Source organism: Lepidochelys kempii, chromosome 10 (genome assembly GCF_965140265.1).
Source record: "Lepidochelys kempii isolate rLepKem1 chromosome 10, rLepKem1.hap2, whole genome shotgun sequence".
Lineage (NCBI taxonomy): Eukaryota > Metazoa > Chordata > Testudines > Cheloniidae > Lepidochelys > Lepidochelys kempii.
This window is the reverse complement of record NC_133265.1, coordinates 10272158-10296703: the sequence shown is the minus strand read 5'-3', so window position 1 is coordinate 10296703 and position 24546 is coordinate 10272158. Positions and strand designations below refer to the sequence as shown.

Here is a 24546-nt window from a genome sequence, read left to right as displayed (position 1 = left end):
AACAAAAAATGCAAACTAAGCTTAATATACTAAATAGATTGGATATGAATTATCAGATTCTCACCCTGAGAAATGATACAAGCAGGCTGCAGATTCTTAAGGGGAAAGCTGCACTTGCTTTACAGCTTGGAATTTACAACCTAAGGCGAGGTTTTTGTTATCAAATTTATTTGAATCACTTGACTAAGTGGCTTACAAGATAGAAAGAAAATAGATTTAATAATTTTATTAAGATGATGTTAAAATAAAAAAAAATGGTACAGAGTTTAAGCATAGAAGTTTCTGGTTATCAGGGAATAAGGTACAGATTATCAAGGGGTGCAAAATTCGGTTTAGGATCAGACGGCATAAGGAATACATAATCTGCAATATCCCCGATCGGGGGTAAAAGGTGAGCATGTCAAAGTACAGACATTGACATAGGAGGGTATGTTCTTCATATAATGGCTACGTTCAGGTGTGGAGTATAATAAGTGGATACGATGATGAGGATGGATTTACCCTTATTTGGTGAGATGCCTACCTCTTATCTTGAGGATCTCTTCCTATCAGTTTGATCTTACTAAGTGGTTGATCTTGCAACCCATACAATAAGTAGGGCTCATATCACAGAGTGCCTAGCACATAGCAGTGCCTACAGTGTCAATAACAATGTCTAAATAGTGCAACTTTCATTGCAGTCATCTTGTTCATTGTCGTATGGCTCTTCCTTGGTCTCTCCCACATTCAGAATTTTGCCCTGCTTTATTGATTAAATGGCAACATTGTGTGGTTAGTGATCAGATTAATAACCCTGCCCTAAAGTGATCCACTTAACCAAAATATGAGGTAGGAGTCGTATTATTTGTAATACATTTTACAGTAGGAACGGAAGCTTTGATCAAGTTAAATGAAGGACCAAATTCAGTAAATTCAATGGAAGATGCTGTGTGTGGGTAATTTCAGGGGTCCAGACTGAATATTTTTTCAAGGCTGAAGTGAACAAATTATTGAGAGTACACAACAGAGAGCCCTTTCACAAACATTTGATGAATTCTGTTCTCTGTACATGTTACATTCTTTTGTTCCATTAACGTATGACCCAAGAGAGATTTGGTTTCCAGGATAATCTCACCACATCCCAGTAAATTCAACAGCCCAACAGTTTATACACACTTCTTCAAATATCAGTACAACTCACAAAACTCTTGGCATTCACCCACCCCTGCCCCCAGTAGCTCTAGTGATTTCTATTTCCAGCAAAAAAGTTCCCACTGCCTCTTGGACGAGACAGTAATTCCCTCTCCAGATGGAGGAATCTCCCTAGAAAGGAGTCAGAGAAGCAGAGCTGTGCCTCAGTAGAATTTTTCCTTCACATACATTCTCTAAATCGTAGATGGTATAAAAGCTATTTACAGTCACTGTCCAGGTTTACATTTCTGACAGTCACAATTTTTATGTAGATATTCAGTAAATTCCTTTGGAATGAACGGAAGTTCTTCTTCAGCATTTGTGGCAGAGACCCAATGATGTAAAGCCTCTGCTGGTACTCTGGAGAGCTGCTGTGAACTCTGTTGGGTCTTACTCCTCTGGGTGTGAGGTATAAGCTCTGGGGACTAACTTCAGAACAATAGGTTTCTCTGGTATCAGGAATCCCCGGGAATTCAGCTTGAGCGGGATCTGCAACATTAGCAGAGAAAAGAACATTTGTAGCCCAGCAAATAAAATATACACAGATTATCAAAGAGATAATATGCCTTTGTTTTCTCTTCTTTGCCCAAAATCCAGTCCAAGTTCACTCAAAACCTGCCCCACCGTTACTATAAGTTTTACAAACTTGGACATACTTTTGGTTCTCTATCAAAGCCCCAGTCCAGGAGAGTTTACTCCTTGCTTGGGGTTTTGTTATGGAAGTTTCATCCATCCCCAATGGGCCCAGACTAATGTACTTGAATGAAGGTATCACTAATGCTGACTAACCAATTTCCTCTCCTTTCTGTCCTGTAATGTTTCCTTGGTTGCTATTTTTTCCCTTATAGAATTACTCCTATGATATATTTTAGAATACTATATAATACACACAGGCATGCAATATACAATCTGCTATGTATTACACTTCTATGCTCTAACATCTGTGTTGCACATTTATTTTTCATTTGTCACCATCTACCATCTGTTTACCCAAATAAAGTATTTAAAACTGTTTTTAATTCACTCTTTCCAGTGAATAATCATCTGGTTTTCACATCTGAGTTTTCAAATGTAAATCTGGGTTTCTCACCTGGGTTTCTTTGCAGGGTCTGAAGGTGAAATTCTGCAGCAGACTGGCGATAGCAACTTTCATGGAGAGGAGAGCAAACCTCATTCCAATGCAGTTCCTGGGACCAGCTCCAAAGGGCAGGTACGTGTATGGATCCAGGACCTCTTTGTTCTCTTTACTGAACCTGATTCCAGTTACAAGTGTAAGAAAGAAATTAGGGAAGCAAAGAAAAAGGAGGCCAAGTATCTCTCTCTCTCTCTCTCTCTCTCTCTAAAAGAACCTCTGATTGTGTGTTAGAGAAACTTTGCTTTTTTATAACTAGCACATCTTTGGTTATCCCAGCAGCCTAATAGTTACACAGCCCTTCGGCTGTTTGGGGTGGGGTGAGGCGGAGGATCTGAGTTCAAAGCCCAGATTATGTCCTTTGCACCCAGGCTAGCAGCATCATGAGTTCCACTCTTTCAAAATGACCACTATTTCTTTCCCATTGTTTTCTGAGAGAGTGAAGCCAGCAGACATCTTTGTTAAGAGCAGCCTGTTGTTTCAGTCCTATTGGGAACAATGGGAGATAGGTGGCCATTTTGAAAATGACATCTAACTGTGGGCAAGTATGACCTCAGTCCCACTGAGACCAGTGGGAGATGGTATCAGTTTGAAAGAGGGCAGTTCTACGTGGAATTCTCTACAGCCAATCCCTTCTGAAGGAAAAACTTTCAGTGATGAATACTAATGGGAAAAATTACCTTTAATCCTAATGGTTTTCAAATGTAGTTTCTAGAAAAGATTTCAGTGAGTTCTGACTATATGGGAAGTTTTGAAGTGTCAGTATTATTCTGTTGTTGAGATGGGAGAAAGAAATAGTCTGACAATGGGTGCTAAATTTCTCAAAAGGACCAATTTTTTAAATTAATTTTAACTCCTAAATTAATCAACCAATGTACTTGCACAATCTCAGATAGCTCACTCTGTACTCAGAGAGGAAGTGCTGTACTTCTGAGGAGAATATGCTGTATTCTTCATGTGTAACAGAGTTGTTAAATCCCTGCTGTAAGTGCAAAATTGAACTCAGCCTTAAGTATGGACTCAAGAGTGGTGTGTCTTCACAATGATGAATCCTCTCCAGCTTTTGTATTGGCAAACAGGTGTTAAGATTAAACACAACAAGAATTTCTTTGGAAGAGACTGATATTTAGGAATGAAGTAATATCGGTAAAAGAGATAATTATATTGCTCATTCCCTATTGATATAGATTCTGTACCTTTCCGGTCTGAACTCCTCTGGTTCTGGCCAGTATTCTGGGATACGATGCAGAACCGAGGGTGGGATCATAACCACAGTGTCTTTTGGAATGGTCAGTCCATTTATCTCTACGTCTTTCTTGCAGACCCTTTCAAGTCGTCCTCCAAGAGGAAACAGCCTAAGGATTTCATTCACTGCCATGTCGAGATACTCCATCTGCATCAGGGCATTGTAGGTGAGAGGAGCCTTCAGGGGAATGGGAAAAAGATTGTCAGGCATGTGGTGGTCTAGATCAGATTTCCGTGTGATCAGTGTGGAAACCATCATGTCCTCCCCTCTCATCTGTTACAGTGCACATTCTACATTCAATCCTGAACTGAACTTTCAGTGTGAACCTAAGAATTCACCTTAATTTTCCTTTCCTAAATAATGTAAGTTACTGAAAATCTCTGACCATTTTTGCAAACAAAGTTTGTACTTAAAATCAGGAATTCTCCGAGCCTCCTGGTATGGCCAATGCATTTTTGAAAAGTGGCATTTCTTGAAACATGTAGAAGTCCAGTGTAAGAGATCACGAACACCATAATATGAGTACCCATGAATAATGGTATGAATTTCCTGAGTTGTTCCAAGAATACTCCATGTCTCCCATCTAGCATCTCCTTTCCATGAGCGTAACTATCTACTCCTGATCGCTCCTTGTTTCCCTTTGCTACTGCTTCATAAACAATTCATTGTTGTTTAGCAAGTTAAAGTAACTTGAGGTAATTTGCCCCTTGCGGAGTGTGTGAATTCTGATGAGAGAGATAAATAGGTAGCAAAAAGGGTAGTATGGGGAAAATATATAGACAAGCAGATATAAGAAAAACAAGATGTGTGTGTGTGTGTCTCTGTGTCTGTATATATCGGTATAATATACATATATGACTCAGTAAGGATTTATTTTATTGTCCCATGGGCAGAGTTACTGGTGTGGGTTTGAGATTGGGGATTTAAAAATTGTACTAAAGACTGATTCGCAATCTCTGGTATTGCCAGGCTACTGTTATCCGTGTTCACCATCCCCTCAGCCTCCCTTCCCATCATATATCATCTGGAGATTTTGAGAAATGCAAAACAGCTATTATGCGTGTAATAGTTATGGTGCGGAGTTTGCAAGATTGCAGTGGTATATTCTACACATGGTACTTTATGTAACACACCTGAAATGAACATATGCCATTTTGGAAGCAAGTTATTGGCTCTCCTTTTAGTGAAAGCAGAACTTTCTTAAAGTGTGCCCACCAAGAGCTTCCACAGGATAGCAGAGTCAGTATTTATTAAATGGTAGTTTTTAGCAATGTATTTAACGTCTTTAAAGAACAGTCTCCTTAACTGGACTTAATTAGAGGGAAGAAAATGGCTTTAAAGAGGCTCTGTGCAATCACTGAGCAGCCAACATTCTCTTACCTTGTTTGGTAAAACTGAGTCTAGCTCGTCCTGCAGCTTCTGCTGCACATCAGGGTGGGTGGCCAGTTTGTAAGCCAGGTAGCAAAGGGAGTTGCTGGTGGGCTCATATCCAGCAAAAATGAATATAAACGCTTGTGCCAAAATCTCAGTATCAGTCAGGCCTGTGAGAAGAGAGGAAAACAAGTAGAAAAGTTGAGGCCCAAACATTACAGCACATAGGTTGCGCTCTTTGCACATCGTGTATTTTATAAAAGTATAGATGGCCAACGATTTATTATTATTAAGGCTAAAAAATTTTCACGGAGATCGCGGAATCTGTGACTTCCAGCGACCTCCATCAATTCAGCCCAGTCGGCCGGGAGCTGCGGGGTCCCCCCACCGCCCGCTGCAGCAGGAAGGACCCGCAGCTCCTCGTGGCTGCAGGCGGTGGGGTCCCCTCGCAGCTCCTGGCGGATGCGGGTGGCAGGGCTCCCCTCGCAGCTCCCGGCAGATGTGGGCACCGGGGCCGCAGCTCCCGGTTGATACAGGTGCCAAGGCCACAGCTCCTGGCTGCCGGCAGCTCCCGATGGACATGGACAGCGCTCCCTCCCACCCCCCCGGAGCTCCGAGCTGCTGCAGGCAGTGGGGGCTACCCCACAGCTCCCAGCCACCGCAGGGCCTCACCCTCTCCCGCTCCTGGCTTCTGTGTGGGGAGGGGGCCCAGAAGCTCCGAGCGGCTGCAGGGGTACCCTGGAGCTCTGAGCCACCCTGGGCACCAGGGATCCTTCACAGATCCTGGCCGCTGCAGGTGGCAGGGTTACCCTGGAGCTCTGAACAGGGGGACCCTGGAGCTCGGAGCACCCCCGCAACTGCCCAATCTTTGCAGGCGGCGTGGGGACCCCGCAGCTGGGCTCCCCATTTGGTCAGGGATACTTTTAGTCAAAGTCAGGGAACCGGTCATGGGCTTCCATTAATTTTTCTTTATTGCCAGTGACCGGTCCCCTGACTTTGACTAAAAATATCCCTGACAGAAACCTTAGCCTTAATAATAAAAATAATCATTATTATTATTATTATTATTCTTGTTACTGTTATTATCCCATAGGCATGGCTCATGGGTCTGGTGGGAAAATTAAACAGGGACTAATGATTGCTTTGTAACCTCTGGCATTGTTGATTAGTGTATGCAGAACACACAAAGCAAAACATGGATTCCTGCCAAGTTTGCTGTGGTTCATTTTCAGGTTATCTAACCCAAATATTCTGTGGTTATATAAATGTCACAGGACACCTGCTATCTCCCAGTCCTGAGAAGAACTGAGGATATTTCTAACCAAGCTGTAATTGAAGCAGTTGTATTTAAATGAATTGTGAATAGTGATGCAATGCAAACGAATAGCTGGGGAGCAGAGCTGGCTTTTGCCTCTTACCATATTGGTAGGTACCAACTCCATATATTTCACTGGCCAAGGCTAACGATTATACAGCAGGAATTGGCCTGGAATGCATGTCTTCTATTCTACTTGTGGAAAAAGTGTTACATAAAAGGGATGAACACTTGTCCCCATCTAACTCTGTGCTGGACAAAAATGTATGTATAGTCCAGGTGAGTCGAAGAGTCCTCTCCCCAGCTGCAGACGGCGGGATGAACCATTTATTTCCTCTCCAGTAGGACACCTGTTCCTATTCCCCTCACTCCAGCAGCCCCCAAAGGCACTCACAAGTATGAGTATTTTTATGGTGTTACCTTTATATGTGTGAGTCACCCCATTGCTTTCATAGCTAGTGTTAGAGTTCTGGGATTCGATCATCAGCTGCAGGAAATCCACTCGGCCCTGGAAAAAGAAGTAACCGCTCAGTGGAGAGCTGGTTTGGTGAGAGATCCCCTAGGGAAGGCTCACAAAGATGGGTCTCAAAACATAAAGGTTGTATTTTAAAGTCCCCAGGAGTGGCCAGAGAGGACCCAGGAGAATGTAAATGCCTTTCTTGTTACAGCGGGTCTAAACATGAAACTCTTACGCTTCTGGGAGGGTTCCATCTGTCCAGTCCCAGAGAGATGTCAGCTAAGACAGCAGACTTGGTCTCTTGCTGTCGCAAGGAATGACGACTGCAGAGCTAAACTACTTTGGCCACTTTGCAAAGCACCCTCATTAATGTAGCTGTGCAATTTTAGGGGAAAGTAATAACTACATCTCAGTAAGTGACTTTCACAAGTAGCTCCCTTAAAACAGGATTACTCTGGGGGAGGTGAAGTCCAGCAGGGAGGTAAATCTGATTCTGTCATTTTTGGAGAGTGACGACCGCCTCTTTTGGGGACTGTGCTCCTGAATACCACAATATCAGTGACACTGCACTGTGTATTGGTGCACAGCTCTACTGCTTGCTCAGTGGAGTCTCTCCCTCTGTCTGCTCCAGCTCTCCAAGTCTACTCCTACGGGTAGTTTTCTGTAAATCGTAATCTTTGCACACCCAAACTGCAATCCAGTTTGCATGGGTGTTACCCTGATATAGCCTGAGATATCACACACTATTGTGGTCCTTTGCTGGACTCTAACTCAAGCAAGTAAGTGTTTTTCTCTTGGGCTAATTGAATAGAGAATGTTCTCTGGCATCATGACTGGGAGAGTCCTGCTAACCCCTTTGGCCTCTTTTTCACGGTCCTCCTTCATTCTGGCGATCGACTTTGTGAAGAATTCTATGGCATCTTTGGGGAAAAAATTCACATCCATCTTCTTAAGAAGGGGAATGAGGAACGGGCATACAACTAGAAGGGAGACAAAAATAACTGTGATTGAAGCAAGGTCCAGGGAATAGAAGTCCATTTCACCTAAGATATCTATGGTAAAATATTAATTAGAACAACTGAAATGTTTATTAGAAAGATATGCTGCATCTAAATGATGGCTTTGTTTGATCATTTCTCCTGTGTACTGGGGAGCTCACTGAGGGCCTGTATGCCACCATGTTCCTCGTGGGGCAGATGGGCTCCATGTTCCCTCTTCTTAGGTTTCTGCACAAATGATATAATTTAGCCCTAAATGTAAATGAAAGCAAAAGGAGCATTCCACTATTTCACACCATGTCTGACTGGAGGCGCTGTCACCGAGACTGGGGAGTCACATTCCGAGTGCAGGACATTCCTTCAGTTTGCACTACCAATGCTACAGCGATATGGACCAGAATGAAAATAAACTAAAAGTTTTGAAATTCTTCCAGTCATTTCAGACTGACCTCAACGTTCTGATATTCACTAACATCTCATGTCCCAGCAAACATCTCCAAACCTTCCCCACAGCATTGTGATCCTTCCCACAACCTATAGACCAAATTCTGAGCTTACTAGCACTTGCATAACTCCAGATGATTCTCATCCGTGGGATTGTATGGGTATAAATTAGAGCAGAATTTGTCTAAGGTGACCCTTGAGACTTTTATCCTTGGCAGTAAAGTTGCCTAGTCATTGGCTTATAGGCTCAGGTATAGCCACTTGTACTGTATAACCGATAGACCACTTGTCTCATTCTGATGCTGAAGTCACGGTTCCAAACGAAACACTTAAATGGAATTTTTAGTGAGCAACAGACAACTTACATATCAAAATGAAGAGTGGGTCAAAAAAGTTAAACTTCACTAGCTTCTTGATTTCCTTGACAAAAGGATCTTTGGGGTTGTTCATGGAGTCAATGATAACACCGAAGGAAGTGCTAGTAACAACATCCATGCTATAGGCTCCAAAGATGCTGAGAAAAGACAGAAAACAGAACACAGATAGGAGAGTTAATGTTTGAAATAGGTAATTACAACTTTTCCCTCCCTTCCTATATTGCATCTCCTTAAAGAACAGAAAACTCTCATGAGACTTTTCTTTATGCTGTTGTAAAGGGGGGCAAGGTACTCAACACAAGTAGAACATCTAAAGGGAACGGGATAGAGTTTCATGAAGATTTACCTACAGCACTCAGAATCTAGAATCTGGTAGCCTTGCTCTGGATACTACACAATGTAATGTATTGGCCTATGTGTGTGTCCTCTGGTGGAATCAGACCTATTCAAGGGCCTGTGAATATCTTGTCAAGTGGCTGTGGCCTTTTAAGAGGTTAGGAGCCCTAGTTCTGCTGACAGCTGATATTAAATCTGTGTGCTCAAGTGGTAGAATAAATGAGCTATCAAAAATAAATAAAAATCAAATAATAATATATTATTTATTTATTATTTGTATTCCAGTAGTGCCCAAACATGCTGGGTCAACGCAGGCAAAAAAACACAGTCTCTGCCCCCAAAGAATTCACCATCTAAGAACTTTCATGGAAGCACATATTTACAAACAAGTTTTGTCTGATCTCCAAGACTCGGTCCTCATGTATTAAATCACAGACCTTAGACATAGTAAAGGTCTGTTAAACCATCCTCTCAAACTCCTTGCCAGTGCAGGGTTGTTCCCTATGCTACATTTTATAGTGTTTTTTCCACTCTAGTTTAAAATGTGCCAAACTTTGGGGCGTCCACCAGTTCCCTTGAGAGAATGTTCCACAGGTTTCACCCCAGGGAGATTTTCTTGAGATTTAACCTCTATTTTCCCTTTTAAATTTCATTTTAGCCCTTCAGATAGTCCTGTTCATCACTTCAGAAGTCTGGTTCATCCAAAGAACAACCTGCATTGCCAGTAATGAACGAACCAAAGAGTTGCTAACAAGATTTGCTGTTCCTGTTCCTGGAAGTTACTCACTCCTTAACTTCCACGGGCTCATCCTTTTCTGCTTTCTTCTGCACATTTCTCACCAAAACCTCCCCATATTGCTTCATAATGGGAAACATCTGAAATACACATTACAGGACATGACTTAAACATACCAAATGTTACTTCTTCGTTAAGACTAGCTTCTGAAAAGCAGAGGGGAGGTTCATTAATACTTACAGACTTGATCTGTTTCTACTGTCAGGGGCTTTTTGTTTTAATCCTTTTTTCTTTCTTTCTTTCTTTCTTTTACATTAGGAGGCACAAATGAAATAGGCCAGTTTAATCATTTGAATCAGACTGAAGAGACCAGACCATTATAACTATCTCAGCCTGAATGCCACCTGTGCACTGACCCGAGGGTTAGTGTGTGCTCTGGGTTTTACCTCCTTTAGCTTCCCACTGGTGAAGGTTGGAGAGAGCACTGTACGAATTCTCTTCCACTTCTCATCCTGAGCCATGGAGACAGCCGACTCCAGCACTCCCACTAGACCTAAATTCTGGGGTGACAAAGGCAAGTTTATAGCTGTCAAGAAGCTATTGGGTTTCTCTACTAAACATAAGAGTGCAGAAAGCAATCCTTTTCCCGCCCCATGTACACACACACATACACTTCCCCACACTGGTTACACTTAGGCAGATACACCCACAAGAAGACACCAACTCTACACGCACTGGGGGAGACCTCTACAAATGTATACACACTAACTCAGACTGGTGCTCATGCACTTGCGTGCACACACACACTATCAAATTCAGCTCTCGTTTATACTGGTGTAACTGAGAGCTGACTTTGTCCTAAGAACTTTTTTTTTATTTAATAAATAAAAGTAAACAACCTAAGCAGCTTTTAAAGTGCAGTCAAACAGTTTTCTCTGAGAGCCAGGGGATCCAGTTCCAGGTGAGGTCCCCCTGCTCCCTTGTTCCTTTAGGGATATGCAGTGGCCACTTAGATTAATGCCAGCTGTGCATTCATTCTGAATGCATCTCCGAAACATATCTTGTGTATCTCCACAGAGTTTAACTACAGTATTTGATGTTCTTATGGCTTTATTGCATCTTTCTGATGAATATTAATGATTACAAGCCTACCCGCCGGTTGGTAAAGGTGGTGAAGCACTCTTTCACCAGCACGGTTTTAATTATTGTAGGATCTGCGACAGCCAGCACAGGTTGCCTGCCATCATAAAACCTATGGGGGAAAAGAAATAAAAATCCATGATTAACTACTATCAGTGAAAGTCAGGAGTTAAACAAAAGCTCCTTCCTCCCTGGTTTCAGAGTAGCAGCCATGTTAGCCCTGGTCTACACTAGGACGTTAGGTCGAATTTAGCAGCGTTAAATCGATGTAAACCTGCACCCGTCCACACAATGAAGCCCTTTATTTCGACTTAAAGGCTCTTAAAATCGATTTCCTTACTCCACCCCTGACAAGTGGATTAGCGCTTAAATCGACGTTGCCGGCTCGAATTTGGGGTACTGTGGACACAATTCAATGGTATTGGCCTCCGGGAGCTATCCCAGAGTGCTCCATTATGACCGCTCTGGACAGCACTCTCAACTCAGATGCACTGGCCAGGTAGACAGGAAAAGAACCGCAAACTTTTGAATCTCATTTCCTGTTTGGCCAGCGTGGCAAGCTGCAGGTGACCATGCAGAGCTCATCAGCACAGGTGACCATGATGGAGTCCCAGAATCGCAAAAGAGCTCCAGCATGGACCGAACGGGAGGTACAGGATCTGATTGCTGTTTGGGGAGAGGAATCCGTGCTATCAGAACTCCGTTCCAGTTTTCGAAATGCCAAAACCTTTGTGAAAATCTCCCAGGGCATGAAGGACAGAGGCCATAACAGGGACCCGAAGCAGTGCCGCGTGAAACTGAAGGAGCTGAGGCAAGCCTACCAGAAAACCAGAGAGGCGAACAGCCGCTCTGGGTCAGAGCCCCAAACATGCCGCTTCTATGATGAGCTGCATGCCATTTTAGGGGGTTCAGCCACCACTACCCCAGCCGTGTTGTTTGACTCCTTCAATGGAGATGGAGGCAATACGGAAGCAGGTTTTGGGGACGAAGAAGATGATGAGGAGGAGGAGGTTGTAGATAGCTCACAGCAAGCAAGCGGAGAAACCGGTTTTCCCGACAGCCAGGAACTGTTTCTCACCCTAGACCTGGAGCCAGTACCCCCCGAACCCACCCAAGGCTGCCTCCTGGACCCAGCAGGCGGAGAAGGGACCTCTGGTGAGTGTACCTTTTAAAATACTATACATGGTTTAAAAGCAAGCATGTGAAAGGATTACTTTGCCCTGGCATTTGCGGTTCTCCTAGATGTAGTCCTAAAGCCTTTGCAAAAGGTTTCTGGGGAGGGCAGCCTTATTGCGTCCTTCATGGTAGGACACTTTACCACTCCAGGCCAGTAACACGTACTCGGGAATCATTGTAGAACAAAGCATTGCAGTGTATGTTTGCTGGCATTCAAACAACATCCGTTCTTTATCTCTCTGTGTTATCCTCAGGAGAGTGAGATATAATTCATGGTCACCTGGTTGAAATAGAGTGCTTTTCTTCAGGGGACACTCAGAGGAGCCCATTCCTGCTGGGCTGTTTGCCTGTGGCTAAACAGAAATGTTCCCCGCTGTTAGCCACAGGGAGGGGGGAAGGTTGAGGGGGTAGTCACGCGGTGGGAGGAGGCAAAATGCAACCTTGTAACAAAAGCACATGTGCTATGTATGTAATGTTAACAGCAAGGTTTACCCTGAAAGAGTGTAGCCACTGTTTTATAAAATGTGTCCTTTTAAATACCGCTGTCCCTTTTTTTTTCTCCACCAGCTGCATGTGTTTCAATGATCACAGGATCTTCTCCTTCCCAGAGGCTAGTGAAGCTTAGAAAGAAAAAAAAACTCACTCGCGATGAAATGTTCTCCGAGCTCATGCTGTCCTCCCACACTGACAGAGCACAGACGAATGCGTGGAGGCAAATAATGTCAGAGTGCAGGAAAGCACAAAATGACCGGGAGGAGAGGTGGCGGGCTGAAGAGAGTAAGTGGCGGGCTGAAGACAGGGCTGAAGCTCAAATGTGGCGGCAGCGTGATGAGAGGAGGCAGGATTCAATGCTGAGGCTGCTGCAGGACCAAACCAGTATGCTCCAGTGTATGGTTGAGCTGCAGCAAAGGCAGCTGGAGCACAGACTGCCACTGCTGCCCCTCTGTAACCAACCGCCCTCCTCCCCAAGTTCCTTAGCCTCCACACCCAGACACCCAAGAACACGGTGGGGGGGCCTCCGGCCAACCAGCCACTCCACCACAGAGGATTGCCCAAAAAAAAGAAGGCTGTCATTCAATAAATTTTAAAGTTGTAAACTTTTAAAGTGCTGTGCTTAAAGTGCTGTGTGGCATTTTCCTTCCCTCCTCCACAACCCCTCCTGGGCTACCTTGGTTGTCATCCCCCTATTTGTGTGATGAATGAATAAAGAATGCATGAATGTGAAGCAACAATGACTTTATTGCCTCTGCAAGCGGTGATTGAAGGGAGGAGGGGCAGGTGGTTAGCTTACAGGGAAGTAGAGTGAACCAAGGGGCGGGGGGTTTCATCAAGGAGAAACAAACAGAACTTTCACACCGTAGCCTGGCCAGTCATGAAACTGGTTTTCAAAGCTTCTCTGATGTGTACCGCACCCTCCTGTGCTCTTCTAACCGCCCTGGTGTCTGGCTGCGCGTAACCAGCAGCCAGGCGATTTGCCTCAACCTCCCACCCCGCCATAAACGTCTCCCCCTTACTCTCACAGATATTGTGGAGCACACAGCAAGCAGTAATAACAGTGGGAATATTGGTTTCGCTGAGGTCTAAGCGAGTCAGTAAACTGCGCCAGCGCACCTTTAAACGTCCAAATGCACATTCTACCACCATTCTGCACTTGCTCAGCCTGTAGTTGAACAGCTCCTGACTACTGTCCAGGCTGCCTGTGTACGGCTTCATGAGCCATGGCATTAAGGGGTAGGCTGGGTCCCCAAGGATACATATAGGCATTTCAACATCCCCAACAGTTATTTTCTGGTCTGGGAATAAAGTCCCTTCCTGCAGCTTTTGAAACAGACCAGAGTTCCTGAAGATGCGAGCATCATGCACCTTTCCCGGCCATCCCACGTTGATGTTGGTGAAACGTCCCTTGTGATCCACCAGAGCTTGCAGCACTATCGAAAAGTACCCCTTGCGGTTTATGTACTCGCCGGCTTGGTGCTCTGGTGCCAAGATAGGGATATGGGTTCCGTCTATAGCCCCACCACAGTTAGGGAATCCCATTGCAGCAAAGCCATCCACTATGACCTGCACATTTCCCAGGGTCACTATCCTTGATATCAGCAGATCTTTGATTGCGTGGGCTACTTGCATCACAGCAGCCCCCACAGTAGATTTGCCCACTCCAAATTGATTCCCAACTGACCGGTAGCTGTCTGGCGTTGCAAGCTTCCACAGGGCTATCGCCACTCGCTTCTCAACTGTGAGGGCTGCTCTCATCTTGGTATTCATGCGCCTCAGGGCAGGGGAAAACAAGTCACAAAGTTCCATGAAAGTGCCCTTACGCATGTGAAAGTTTCGCAGCCACTGGGAATCGTCCCAGACCTGCAACACTATGCGGTCCCACCAGTCTGTGCTTGTTTCCCGAGCCCAGAATCGGCGTTCCACAGCATGAACCTGCCCCATTAGCACCATGATGCATGCATTGGCAGGGTCCATGCTTTCAGAGAAATCTGTGTCCACGTCCTGATCACTCACGTGACCGCGTTGACGTCGCCTCCTCGCCCGGTATCGCTTTGCCAGGTTCTGGTGCTGCATATACTGCTGGATAATGCGTGTGGTGTTTAATGTGCTCCTAATTGCCAAAGTGAGCTGAGCGGCCTCCATGCTTGCCTTGGTATGGCATCCGCACAGAAAAAAGGCGCGGAACGATTGTCTGCCGTTGCTCTGACAGAGGGAGGGGCGACTGACGACACGGCTTACAGGGTTGGCTTCAGGGAGCTAAAATCAACAAAGGGGGTGGCTTTACATCAAGGAGTATTTCAGGCAGGACTTCACGGAGGGTTCCAATAAGAAATGGTGCACCTAAGTTATTGTCCTTATTGGAACAAGAAGGTTAGCCTGGCCTCTGATTGATACATGGCTAGATTTACCTCGCTGCACCTTCTCTGTAAGTGACTGCAGTGTGACCTAGAAGAATGAGTCCCCTAGACAGGGGAGGGGGGGAAGCAAATGAGTACAAAACAAATCTGGTCTATTTCTTGTTTTGATCCACTCCATCTATCTTTTACATCTTTGGCTGGCAGCAGACGGTGCAGAAGGACTGCATGCCATCCACATCTCATGGCTGCTCGGCAGAAGATGGTGCAATAGGACTGCTAGCAGTCCGTATCGCCTGCCCGCTCACCATAAGACGGTTCAATAGGACTGACTGCAGGACTAAAGAGAATGACCTGGTCAAGTCACTCCAAATTTAGTCCCTGCGCCCATGTCTGCCCAGGCGCTCCTGATCGACCTCACAGAGGCGACCAGGAGCACCTCAGACATGACGATGACGGCTACCAGTCGTACTGTACCGTCTGCTGCCACAAGGCAAGGGGTTGCTGCTACTGTGTAGCAATGCCATACCGCGTCTGCCAGCACCCAGGAGACATAGGGTGACGGTTACCTGAGCGGGCTCCATGCTTGCAGTGGTATGGCGTCTGCACAGGTAACTCAGGAAAAAAGGCGCGAAATGATTGTCTGCCCTTGCTTTCATGGAGGGAGGGAGGGAATGGGGGCCTGACGATATGTACCCAGAACCACCCGCGACAATGTTTTAGCCCCATCAGGCATTGGGATCTCAACCCAGAATTCCAATGGGCAGCGGAGACTGCGGGAACTGTGGGATAGCTACCCACAGTGCAACGCTCCGGAAGTCGACTCTAGCCTCGGTACTGTGGAAGCGCTCCGCCGAGTTAATGCACTTAATGCACTTAGAGCATTGTCAAGGTTCCTCCCCCACTCTGAACTCTAGGGTACAGATGTGGGGACCTGCATGAAAAACCTCCTAAGCTTATCTTTACCAGCTTAGGTCAAAACTTCCCCAAGGTACAAAATATTACCCCCGTTATCCTTGGACTGGCCGCTACCACCACCAAACTAAAACTGGTTACTGGGGAAGAGCTGTTTGGACGCGTCCTTCCCCCCAAAATACTTCCCAAAACCTTGCACCCCACTTCCTGGACAAGGTTTGGTAAAAAGCCTCACCAATTTGCCTAGGTGACTACAGACCCAGACCCTTGGATCTTAAGAACAATGAACAATCCTCCCAACACTTGCACTCCCCCTTTCCTGGGAAATGTTGGATAAAAAGCCTCACCAATTTGCATAGGTGACCACAGACCCAAACCCTTGGATCTGAAAATAATGAAAAAGCATTCAGTGTTTTACAAGAAGACTTTTAATAAAAAATAGAAGTAAATAGAAATAAAGAAATCCCCCCTGTAAAATCAGGATGGTAGATATCTTACAGGGTAATTAGATTCAAAAACATAGAGAACTCCTCTAGGCAAAACCTTAAGTTACAAAAAAGATACACAGACAGAAATAGTTATTCTATTCAGCACAATTCTTTTCTCAGCCATTTAAAGAAATCATAATCTAACACATACCTAGCTAGATTACTTACTAAAAGTTCTAAGACTCCATTCCTGTTCTGTCCCTGGCAAGCGCAGCATACAGACAGACACAGACCCTTTGTTTCTCTCCCTCCTCCCAGCTTTTGAAAGTACCTTGTCTCCTCATTGGTCATTTTGGTCAGGTGCCAGCGAGGTTACCTTTAGCTTCTTAACCCTTTACAGGTGAGAGGAGCTTTCCCCTGGCCAGGAGGGATTTCAAAGGGGTTTACCCTTCCCTTTATATTTATGACAAGCATTTTCTGTGGGGGGACACACACTCGAATATATAAAACCGATTTCTAAAAAACCGACTTCTATAAATTCGACCTTATTCCGTAGTGTAGACATACCCTTAGTCTGTATTCGCAAAAAGAAATGGAGTACTTGTGGCCCCTTAGAGACTAACCAATTTATTTGAGCATAAGCTTTCGTGAGCTACAGCTCACTTCATCGGATGCATTCAGTGGAAAAACTGGTGTTTCTCTGATAGCTACAAGTCCTAGTCTTTATTAGCTTCTATAGCAAAGTGCACTGACTGGAAATACAGATATACAGAATCATAGAAATGAGAGATGGAAAAGGCCTTCAGGTCATCATATATTCCTGCCTTTTCCAGCCACTGTAGGAATGTTTTCTCTGAGAGACTATGCCTGTCTGAAAAATCTCTCTCACACACACATAAATATCCCCAAAAGACAGCCTACCTGTATCTTTTCTGAAAGAGACCCAGCATCATATTTTAGTCACTTCAAAAAAAGTAAGTTAAATGGAGTTTTAGGTGCAGTGCTACACCCGTTCCCAGTTCCCCCCATTATGCTTACAGTACTACAGTTGTGTTTTAAATCAGTTTTCTGTTTCTTGTAGTTGCACTAAAGACCCACACAAAGAATAGGAGGAACTGTCTATCCAGGGGAAATGGTGAAAATGGCTATATACAAAGTGCTGTCAAACGCACATAGTTAACAAACTGAAGCTACAGAGAGAAATACTGTTTTTTCTCGACTTTCTTTCATTTATAGTCATCTGGGTGCTACTGGTATCACTAGTAAGTAAAAGATTTCAGGCCAAGGTGTCATTTTTAATGGGTGATGCTCATTTAATTTCATCCCTTTCCTCCTAGTTGTACTTCTGTCTGCCGCCCTAAACTCCTCTCCCTCTTTGGTGCTTATGCCCTTCAAATGCATGTAGACAGCTCTCTACAGTTCCTCATTTTCCCAAGTAAAACGTTTATTCCTTTCCATTTTTCTCAAATCAATCCCTCCCCTCTCACTGGTCCTAGAATAGGATTTTTCCTGTAAGAGATTAGTACATGAAAATCTTTTCCAAAACCAAATGATCAATAGTACAATTTTTTCTGTGATTCAAGCCCCTCACGTGGTGTCATGCATAACTTGAATTATAACAAAAGGTTTATGATAAGCAAATAATGTTCAGCAGGATGTCACAGTAACTTATCACACAAAGTGAAAACAAAAGGATTGCTTCACTTTTTTTTTTTTTTAAAAAACGTTCAAGAAAGGGTCCAATCCTGTAGAAGGCCAAACACCTTCTAAAATCAATGAGAGGTACTGAACACAGAGCTACTGAATTCTAAAGGCAGTAAGTACCTTCACTTTCACTCATTGGACTATACATTTCCAGACTCTTATAAACTTGTTATGATGTTAGCAGAAAATTTCTTCCATCCTTTTGATTCACGTACTTGAAACTTTTCAGCAGGTTGCACTGAAATACACCTGTAGATTGGCTTGAATTCTTGTTTTAAATCATGGTTTTAAGACCAGATTTTTCAAGATTTATTATCCTATAATGGACGTAAGATCAATGTGGATTTATATGGGTTTTTGAATGGATGGGAAAATGTTATAAGGGCCAGTTGGATAGATTGCAGAAGATACCAGATCATGTAGCCCAAGTAATAACCACAGTGGCAAATGTAGGGAATATCCAGTGCAGAATAAGAGCAGCGGTAACGCAAACATATCACACTTCAGCAGGTCAGGGTTAGAGACAGAAACAGAGTTGGTAGAACTGAGATCTGTGTATAATAACAGCATATCTGTGTCGTATCTGGAATACATATACCTTCCTTTACAGTTTGCAGTCCAGGAGAACTGGACTTCTAAGTTACAAATTTCCTTTTATGTCAATGGTAGTTTTGCCATTAACTTCAGTGGGAGCAGAAGCTGGCAGTCTGCACCTGATATTGAACAGCTTTCATGTGAGAGTTCAGATTAACATGTACATAGCATGTCTGTGGCTTGGATCCTGCAGTCAGATCCATGTGGATGGATGATTGCATCTGGGTGCTGCCCCATTAACCTTTTCGTGGTTCCACATGGAGAACAGGGTCCAGTTACAGGATTCAGGCCTTTGAGATCTCCTCTTCCAGTGGATTTTTTTCACCCTCCAATTTGGATTCTGACTATAGGATAATGTGAGGAGACTAGCAAACAGTATTGGTTGGTCAACATACTCACCCCCAGATTTTCCCGTATTTCTCATAGCATGTACTGTCAAACTCCAAGAAACCCTGCAGAGAGAGAATGTTAAAATGGAATTAGAAAAGAAGCAGGGTTTCCAGGGGAGGGGCTGGGAATGGGGCTGTCGTGGGACTAAACATCTAGAGCTAGCAGCCAGGCCAAGCACTCCTGAGCGCAGCTCCTGAGACTTGTGTGACTCCTAATGTCTTTGTGAGGGATAGAATCCTTTAAGAACATAGCTGGATCTAGTTATTCCAGGGGCGTATCATGCTTGAGGTTAAGGAGTCTGTAAGTAAACTGTTTGCAAGGAATTCAATAAATAGTGACAGCAAACCAGCCACCTACATGTGTTCACCTGGTTTAGGCAGTCACCCCGGGGCTCACCATGCCCTTCACACTATAATCTGCATTACAGAAATGTTATCCTGCATTGGGTCCTACACACCCTGTGCATAAGGGCAGAGCTTAGCACACAGGAGAACTCATCAATGCAGTGTACAAATCTAGCTATTGTATGATGAAGGACATACATTTCTGGAGCCAGGAGAAGCCTTCAAACACTCACTTTACGATACTCCAAGGCAGTTCCAAAGAAAGGCAATGGCTTTGGCCCAGGGATACCCAATTTCTTGAAAAAACCAAATGGCCAGATCCCATATCTGTAAAAATAACAGAAGAATCTAAAGGCTTCAGGACAATAATTGCAGTGATGTTGGGGCTGAAAGATCTCAAAGCCTATCCAGGGGAAGTGAAGCTCTTGCATTTACTCAGGAATGAAGAACCCACTTTGGAAGCTGGAAAGTGTGGTCCAAAAAATTTGTGCTTCGTAAAGCTATTTCATAAGCATAGCTAGTGATAAACCTCACAGCTGCACCACAAATCTTCAGAGAGATAGCCCTGAGGTAAAAGAAAGCCTCTCATAAAGGAATAGGTGCTCCAGTAAAAACAGGGTTTTCTACCCATTGGCAAAATGCAAAAGAGAAGCCTCTCTAGGCTCATTGCCAGCTCATGGAGAGGAGCCACAAAGTAATGACGAAATGAGAACAAAGCTTACTTTTTCTTTTCTTTTTTTTTTTGCAGAGAAATCAGAATGGAGCCGGAAGTTAAGTCCTGAGCAGGGCTTTTGTGAAGGCTGTACTTGAGTTTCATGTATTGTTCTCCTTGTGCTTAGCCCGATGCTAGTGCAGTGGTGTGTTGGGGAGCCTAGTCTGATGGGTTTCTGTTTGAATTTTGTTGACAGCTTTGCAGATTTCTCTCCTCTGAAGCACCCTTTTTTGGTGTTGTAAAGTTATTACTCCTACCTCAGGGCTCTCTGCTTCTCTATGAGATCTGGGCTGCAGCATTTTGAAGCTTGTCTTTGGCTGTGTTGAAAGTGCTTTTCAAATACTGTATTTGTTTTCAGATGGAGGTTACCAGCTTCCCAAGCAAGAGCTTTGTCACTAAATGAACGTTATTGCTCCAGTGTTTGTCAAGGAAACCGTATCAAAGGTCTTGTTTGGCCCAGAACACCAGCTGCCATACAGCCTGCCTTTCTTCCAGGTGACTCCTCCCTGGGACACCAGGAGCCATGCTGGGGTAGGGAGCTGTAACTTACACCTCTCTTTATTATTACTACTTTGTATTTGTATGATGGTCATGCCTAGAAACCCCCGCTGAGATCAGTCCCGTTGTGATAGGTGCTCTACAAACACACTGTCTGACAGTCTTTGTCCCCAAGAGCTTACAGTCCAGACAGCCAAGACTGACAAAGAGTGAGGAAAAAGGAAACACCATTATCCTCAGTTTGCATGTGGGGAACTCTTGCCAGAGCATTTGCCAGTTTGGATGAATCTGGTCCAAGTGTGCTTGTATCTACAGGGAATACTTGCTCACCACTGTACTACAGCAATCTCTGGGGTTTAGCATTGCCTAGTGGGCTTAGCACGGGCCTGTAAGAAAGGAAATGTGGGCTTTTTTTTCAGGGTATGTCACTGGCTTGCTGTGACCCTAGCACAAGTCACTGGCTCCATTTCCCAATCTTTAAAATTGGGATGATTACCCTTGCCTCCCTCCCAGGGCTGTTGGGCTCAATTCGCCATTTGTAAAATGCTGTGAGATCCTCAGACAGATGGTGCTACAGAAGTGACGGGTATTAGTAGGACAGGACAGAAATGTAGCCAGGAGAATAACACACTTGTTGTAACCATTCCATTTTCAAACAATGAAAACAAACAGAAGGGCCTTCATCTTAGTTTGTTTGAGATCCAGGCTATCCCAAACCCCGTGTAAGGGATGGAAAATAGCATATTGAACTGGCTTACATAACTTTATTGCACAGGAAATAAAGCAATGTCCTGAACAGCACCACTGCCCTAGACAGACTCAAAAGAGCTCAATTGTGAATCATAAGCCTGATGTGAATAGTCAGTGGATGTTCTATTTCAACTCAAATAGTGGGGGCATGAATTTTTGGAGCAGTTCTATCCCTGTTGCCACAATGAAATTCCAAGTAGCTACCGAATGCAGCATGACAACCAAGAAGTCTTGCGTGGCCACAGAATTGCTGCAATATGAAAATGTGGGCCTGCGAAGGTGAACAGCTTCTCCCAAACTGAAGATCAGAGTGTACCCCCAGAAGGGTCCTTGAATGGCTCCTCAATGCAAGTAACACAAACAAGTTCAGGAACAGGGCTGATAGTTTCAGAAGGCAGATGTTATTGAATAGTTGCCCGTGCAGAGCAAATAAATGGACCGTGCTATTGATCACATTGACCATTAGGCGCTATACCTAAAAACGTGCAGTCTTTGTCTGACTCTGTTCTAGTCTGTATCTGTGCTGCTTTTCCTGCATCACTGGAAGTAGTTGCGAGGAACAGTCTTAATATAAAGATTCCCTCAGCAACTCCTTAGCAACTTCAAGCTTGCAGTAAGTCACCTGCGAGCCATTAATAGCAGAACAGCATTGGCAGGTGAGAAAACCAGGGTCCACTTCCACTCCCGCCCCCAGTTGTGGTGCTAGCTCCCAGCCCCGCGCCTGACCCTGTCCCCAGCCTTGGCACGGCTCCGCTCCCGGCCCCACCCCAGCCTCGGCCCTTGGCCCTGGCTCCATTCTCGGCCCGGGGCCAAGGCTGAGGGTGGGAGCAGGAGTGGAGCTGTTGACAGCCCCGGGCGTGAGCCTGACTGCCAGCCCCCACTTGGCCCAGCTGCAGCTCTGCTCCCACACCCAGCCTCAGCCCCTGGCCCCGTCTCTGGCCCTGGCCCCAGACACGGACCCAGACCCACCCCCAGCTGCAGCCCCCAACCTTGGCCCTCTTACCCCTGGCCACATCCCTTCCCCCCACTCCCCAGGAGCTGCAGCACTGCTCCTGGCTCTGGGAAGGGCGCAGACAGGGCATAACTCTCAAAAGTTTGGGGGCCACTGCATTAGAGGTTTTTAAGAGCAGATTAGACAAACACCTGTCAGGAATGGTCTAGTTATTACTTAGTCCTGTCTTGAGTGCAGGGGACTGAACTAGATGACCTCTTGAGGTCCCTTCCAGCCCTACGCTTATATGATTCTGTGAAAAGACCAGTAACATTTAAATTAACAGTGGCTTTCCTTCAAGAATTTGAAAACAGCATAAGTAGAAAAGCAAAGTGTAGAATTATACTTACAGTATCAGGAGAAATAGCAGTGCAATCAGGAGAGCCCAGGTCTCAATGGAAAAGCTAGGGAGAAGGTTCATTTTAGCTCTGTACCTCTCAGTTTCTTGTTCTCTGTCTAACTTCTCAGTTGTTGTTTTTTTCCCTCTCTCTGCTCTGATCAGTCTTGGGACTAGGGAAAGAACAGTGTTGCAACTTTTTATCTGTTTGTCTCTAATCACGTGGCTCAGTGACCAAATGAAACTTGAGCTGGTCCTTTATGTAATCAAAAGGGTGGAGTGAATGCCAAAGATAGTGAAAATGCCAATCTAGACAGGTAATGTTACCTTTAATAGCTCATGACAAAAGATATAATGTAATCTCTAGGAATACAAAGATCCTCAGCACAAGTTCTTTAATATACACATAGTCAGCTATTCCAGTTTTCTCTTGATAAAGTTCCTCCTGTGTAATATTTACTTTTAATGAGGAACCACCCAATGGGCTCCTAAACAGAAATAAATAATGTCAAAGTGGCAATAAAAAGACAACATACCTACATAGAGAGTGTGATGGGTTCTCCCCGGGGCTACCACCTGGAATTGGAGTACCACTGAGCCCTCTGACCCACCAGTCTGGGCTCCCTTTCACACTGTACTGCTGTGACAAGCTGCAAAGCCCTCCAGCCTGCACTTTCACGAGCATTCACACAGGTAGGGACACACCCAGCTGCAGTTACACACAGGCTCTCTAACCACCAGCTTCCCAGCTTAGGATCCCAGAGCAGTACCGTCCTGCCCTGGTCAAATCTGGCCAGTATATGGGTTTAATACCCGGTCCGCCTCTCCCTCAATGTGAAGAGAACAATGTACACTTGTGGTAACCAAGCAGAGATTTTCCCCAAGCACTCCAGTCAAAGCTCACTGGTTTAGATTAAAACAAAAACAAGTTTATTAACTACAGAAGATAGATTTTAAGTGATTATTAGTGATAGCAAACAGATCAAAGCAGATTACCTAGCAAATAAACAAAAAATGCAAACTAAGCTTAATATACTAAATAGATTGGATATGAATTACCAGATTCTCACCCTGAGAAATGATACAAGCAGGCTGCAGATTCTTAAGGGGCAAGCTGCACTTGCTTTCCAGCTTGGAATCCCCAGGTGTTTCATTCACCGGCTAAAAATCCCTTTAGCACTTCCCCCGGTTCCGTCTTTGTTCCTCAGATGTTTCCAAGAGTCTTCTTGTGTGGGGAGTGAAGAACCTCAGATGATGTCACTCCCTGCCTTATTTAGCTTTAGCGTATGGCGGGAACCCTTTGTTTCAAAACTTGGTTCCCAGACCGATTTATGGAAAAATACTGACATCCCAAGATGGAGTTCAGAATCATGTGGCCTGGTCACATGTTCTTGTAGAGTCATAGCAGCTGTTACTTACCGGCTGTCTGTAGCGTTCTCAAAAGGGCTCACCAGGTGGGGGATAAGCTTCTCCTAAGGCCTGTTGTTTTTCCTAATGACCCATTACCCTGAATAGGCCCTTCCCCACCCACTGTCTAGACTGAAAGCATCTTGCCTAGTGGGCATCACCCAGGTGTACCTATATTTGAAATACAGATACATAGTCAATATTCATAACTTCAGATACAAAAGTGATATGTGCATACAAAGAGGATAATCATATTCAGAAAATTATAACTTTTTCAGTGACACCTCACATGACTTATCTTGTATAAAATGCATCATAATTATGCTATAATCATATCATCATAATATCACTGTGAAGAATATGGGGTGCAGTGTCACAGAGTGATCCGAAGTGAAGGCATGAGAGTTGTATTGAGCAGGAGTAAGAATGGATATTGTGCAGTATATGGTAGCATCCTTTCTCTAGTGGCCCAATCAGCTTCTGTAGAATTTAAGGGTTTAGAGTAGCAGCCGTGTTAGTTTGTATCAGCAAAAACAACAGGACTACTGTGGCACCTTAGAGACTAACAAATTTATTTGAGCATAAGCTTTTGACGGCTACTGTTCCTCACACATTCTTGTCAACTGCTGGAAATGGCCCACCTTGATTATCACTACAAAAGGTTCGCCTCCCACCCCGCCCACACTCTTCTGCTGGTAATAGCTCACCTTTCCTGATCACTCTCAT

At 44.6% G+C, this 24546-nt stretch overlaps 2 protein-coding genes across 2 annotated transcripts; one reads left to right on the top strand and one right to left on the bottom strand.

Annotated features, from left to right (window-relative positions):
* Nucleotides 1-263: 263 nt before the first annotated feature.
* On the bottom strand, nucleotides 264-22577 carry LOC140918165 (cytochrome P450 3A9-like). The gene is made up of 13 exons (XM_073361947.1): nucleotides 22427-22577; nucleotides 19359-19452; nucleotides 18791-18843; nucleotides 10735-10834; nucleotides 10029-10142; nucleotides 9634-9722; nucleotides 8499-8647; nucleotides 7544-7671; nucleotides 6655-6742; nucleotides 4929-5089; nucleotides 3499-3725; nucleotides 2261-2423; nucleotides 264-1659 (listed from the first exon to the last, which is right to left on the bottom strand). The coding sequence occupies exons 1-13, from the start codon at nucleotides 22495-22497 to the stop codon at nucleotides 1561-1563; spliced, it is 1536 nt and encodes a 511-aa protein (XP_073218048.1). The 5' UTR covers nucleotides 22498-22577; the 3' UTR covers nucleotides 264-1560.
* On the top strand, nucleotides 11413-13087 carry LOC140917860 (uncharacterized). Its single transcript, XM_073361384.1, has 2 exons — nucleotides 11413-11877; nucleotides 12466-13087. Exons 1-2 carry the CDS (start codon nucleotides 11472-11474, stop codon nucleotides 12984-12986), a joined length of 927 nt encoding a protein of 308 aa, XP_073217485.1. The 5' UTR covers nucleotides 11413-11471; the 3' UTR covers nucleotides 12987-13087.
* Nucleotides 22578-24546: the final 1969 nt, after the last annotated feature.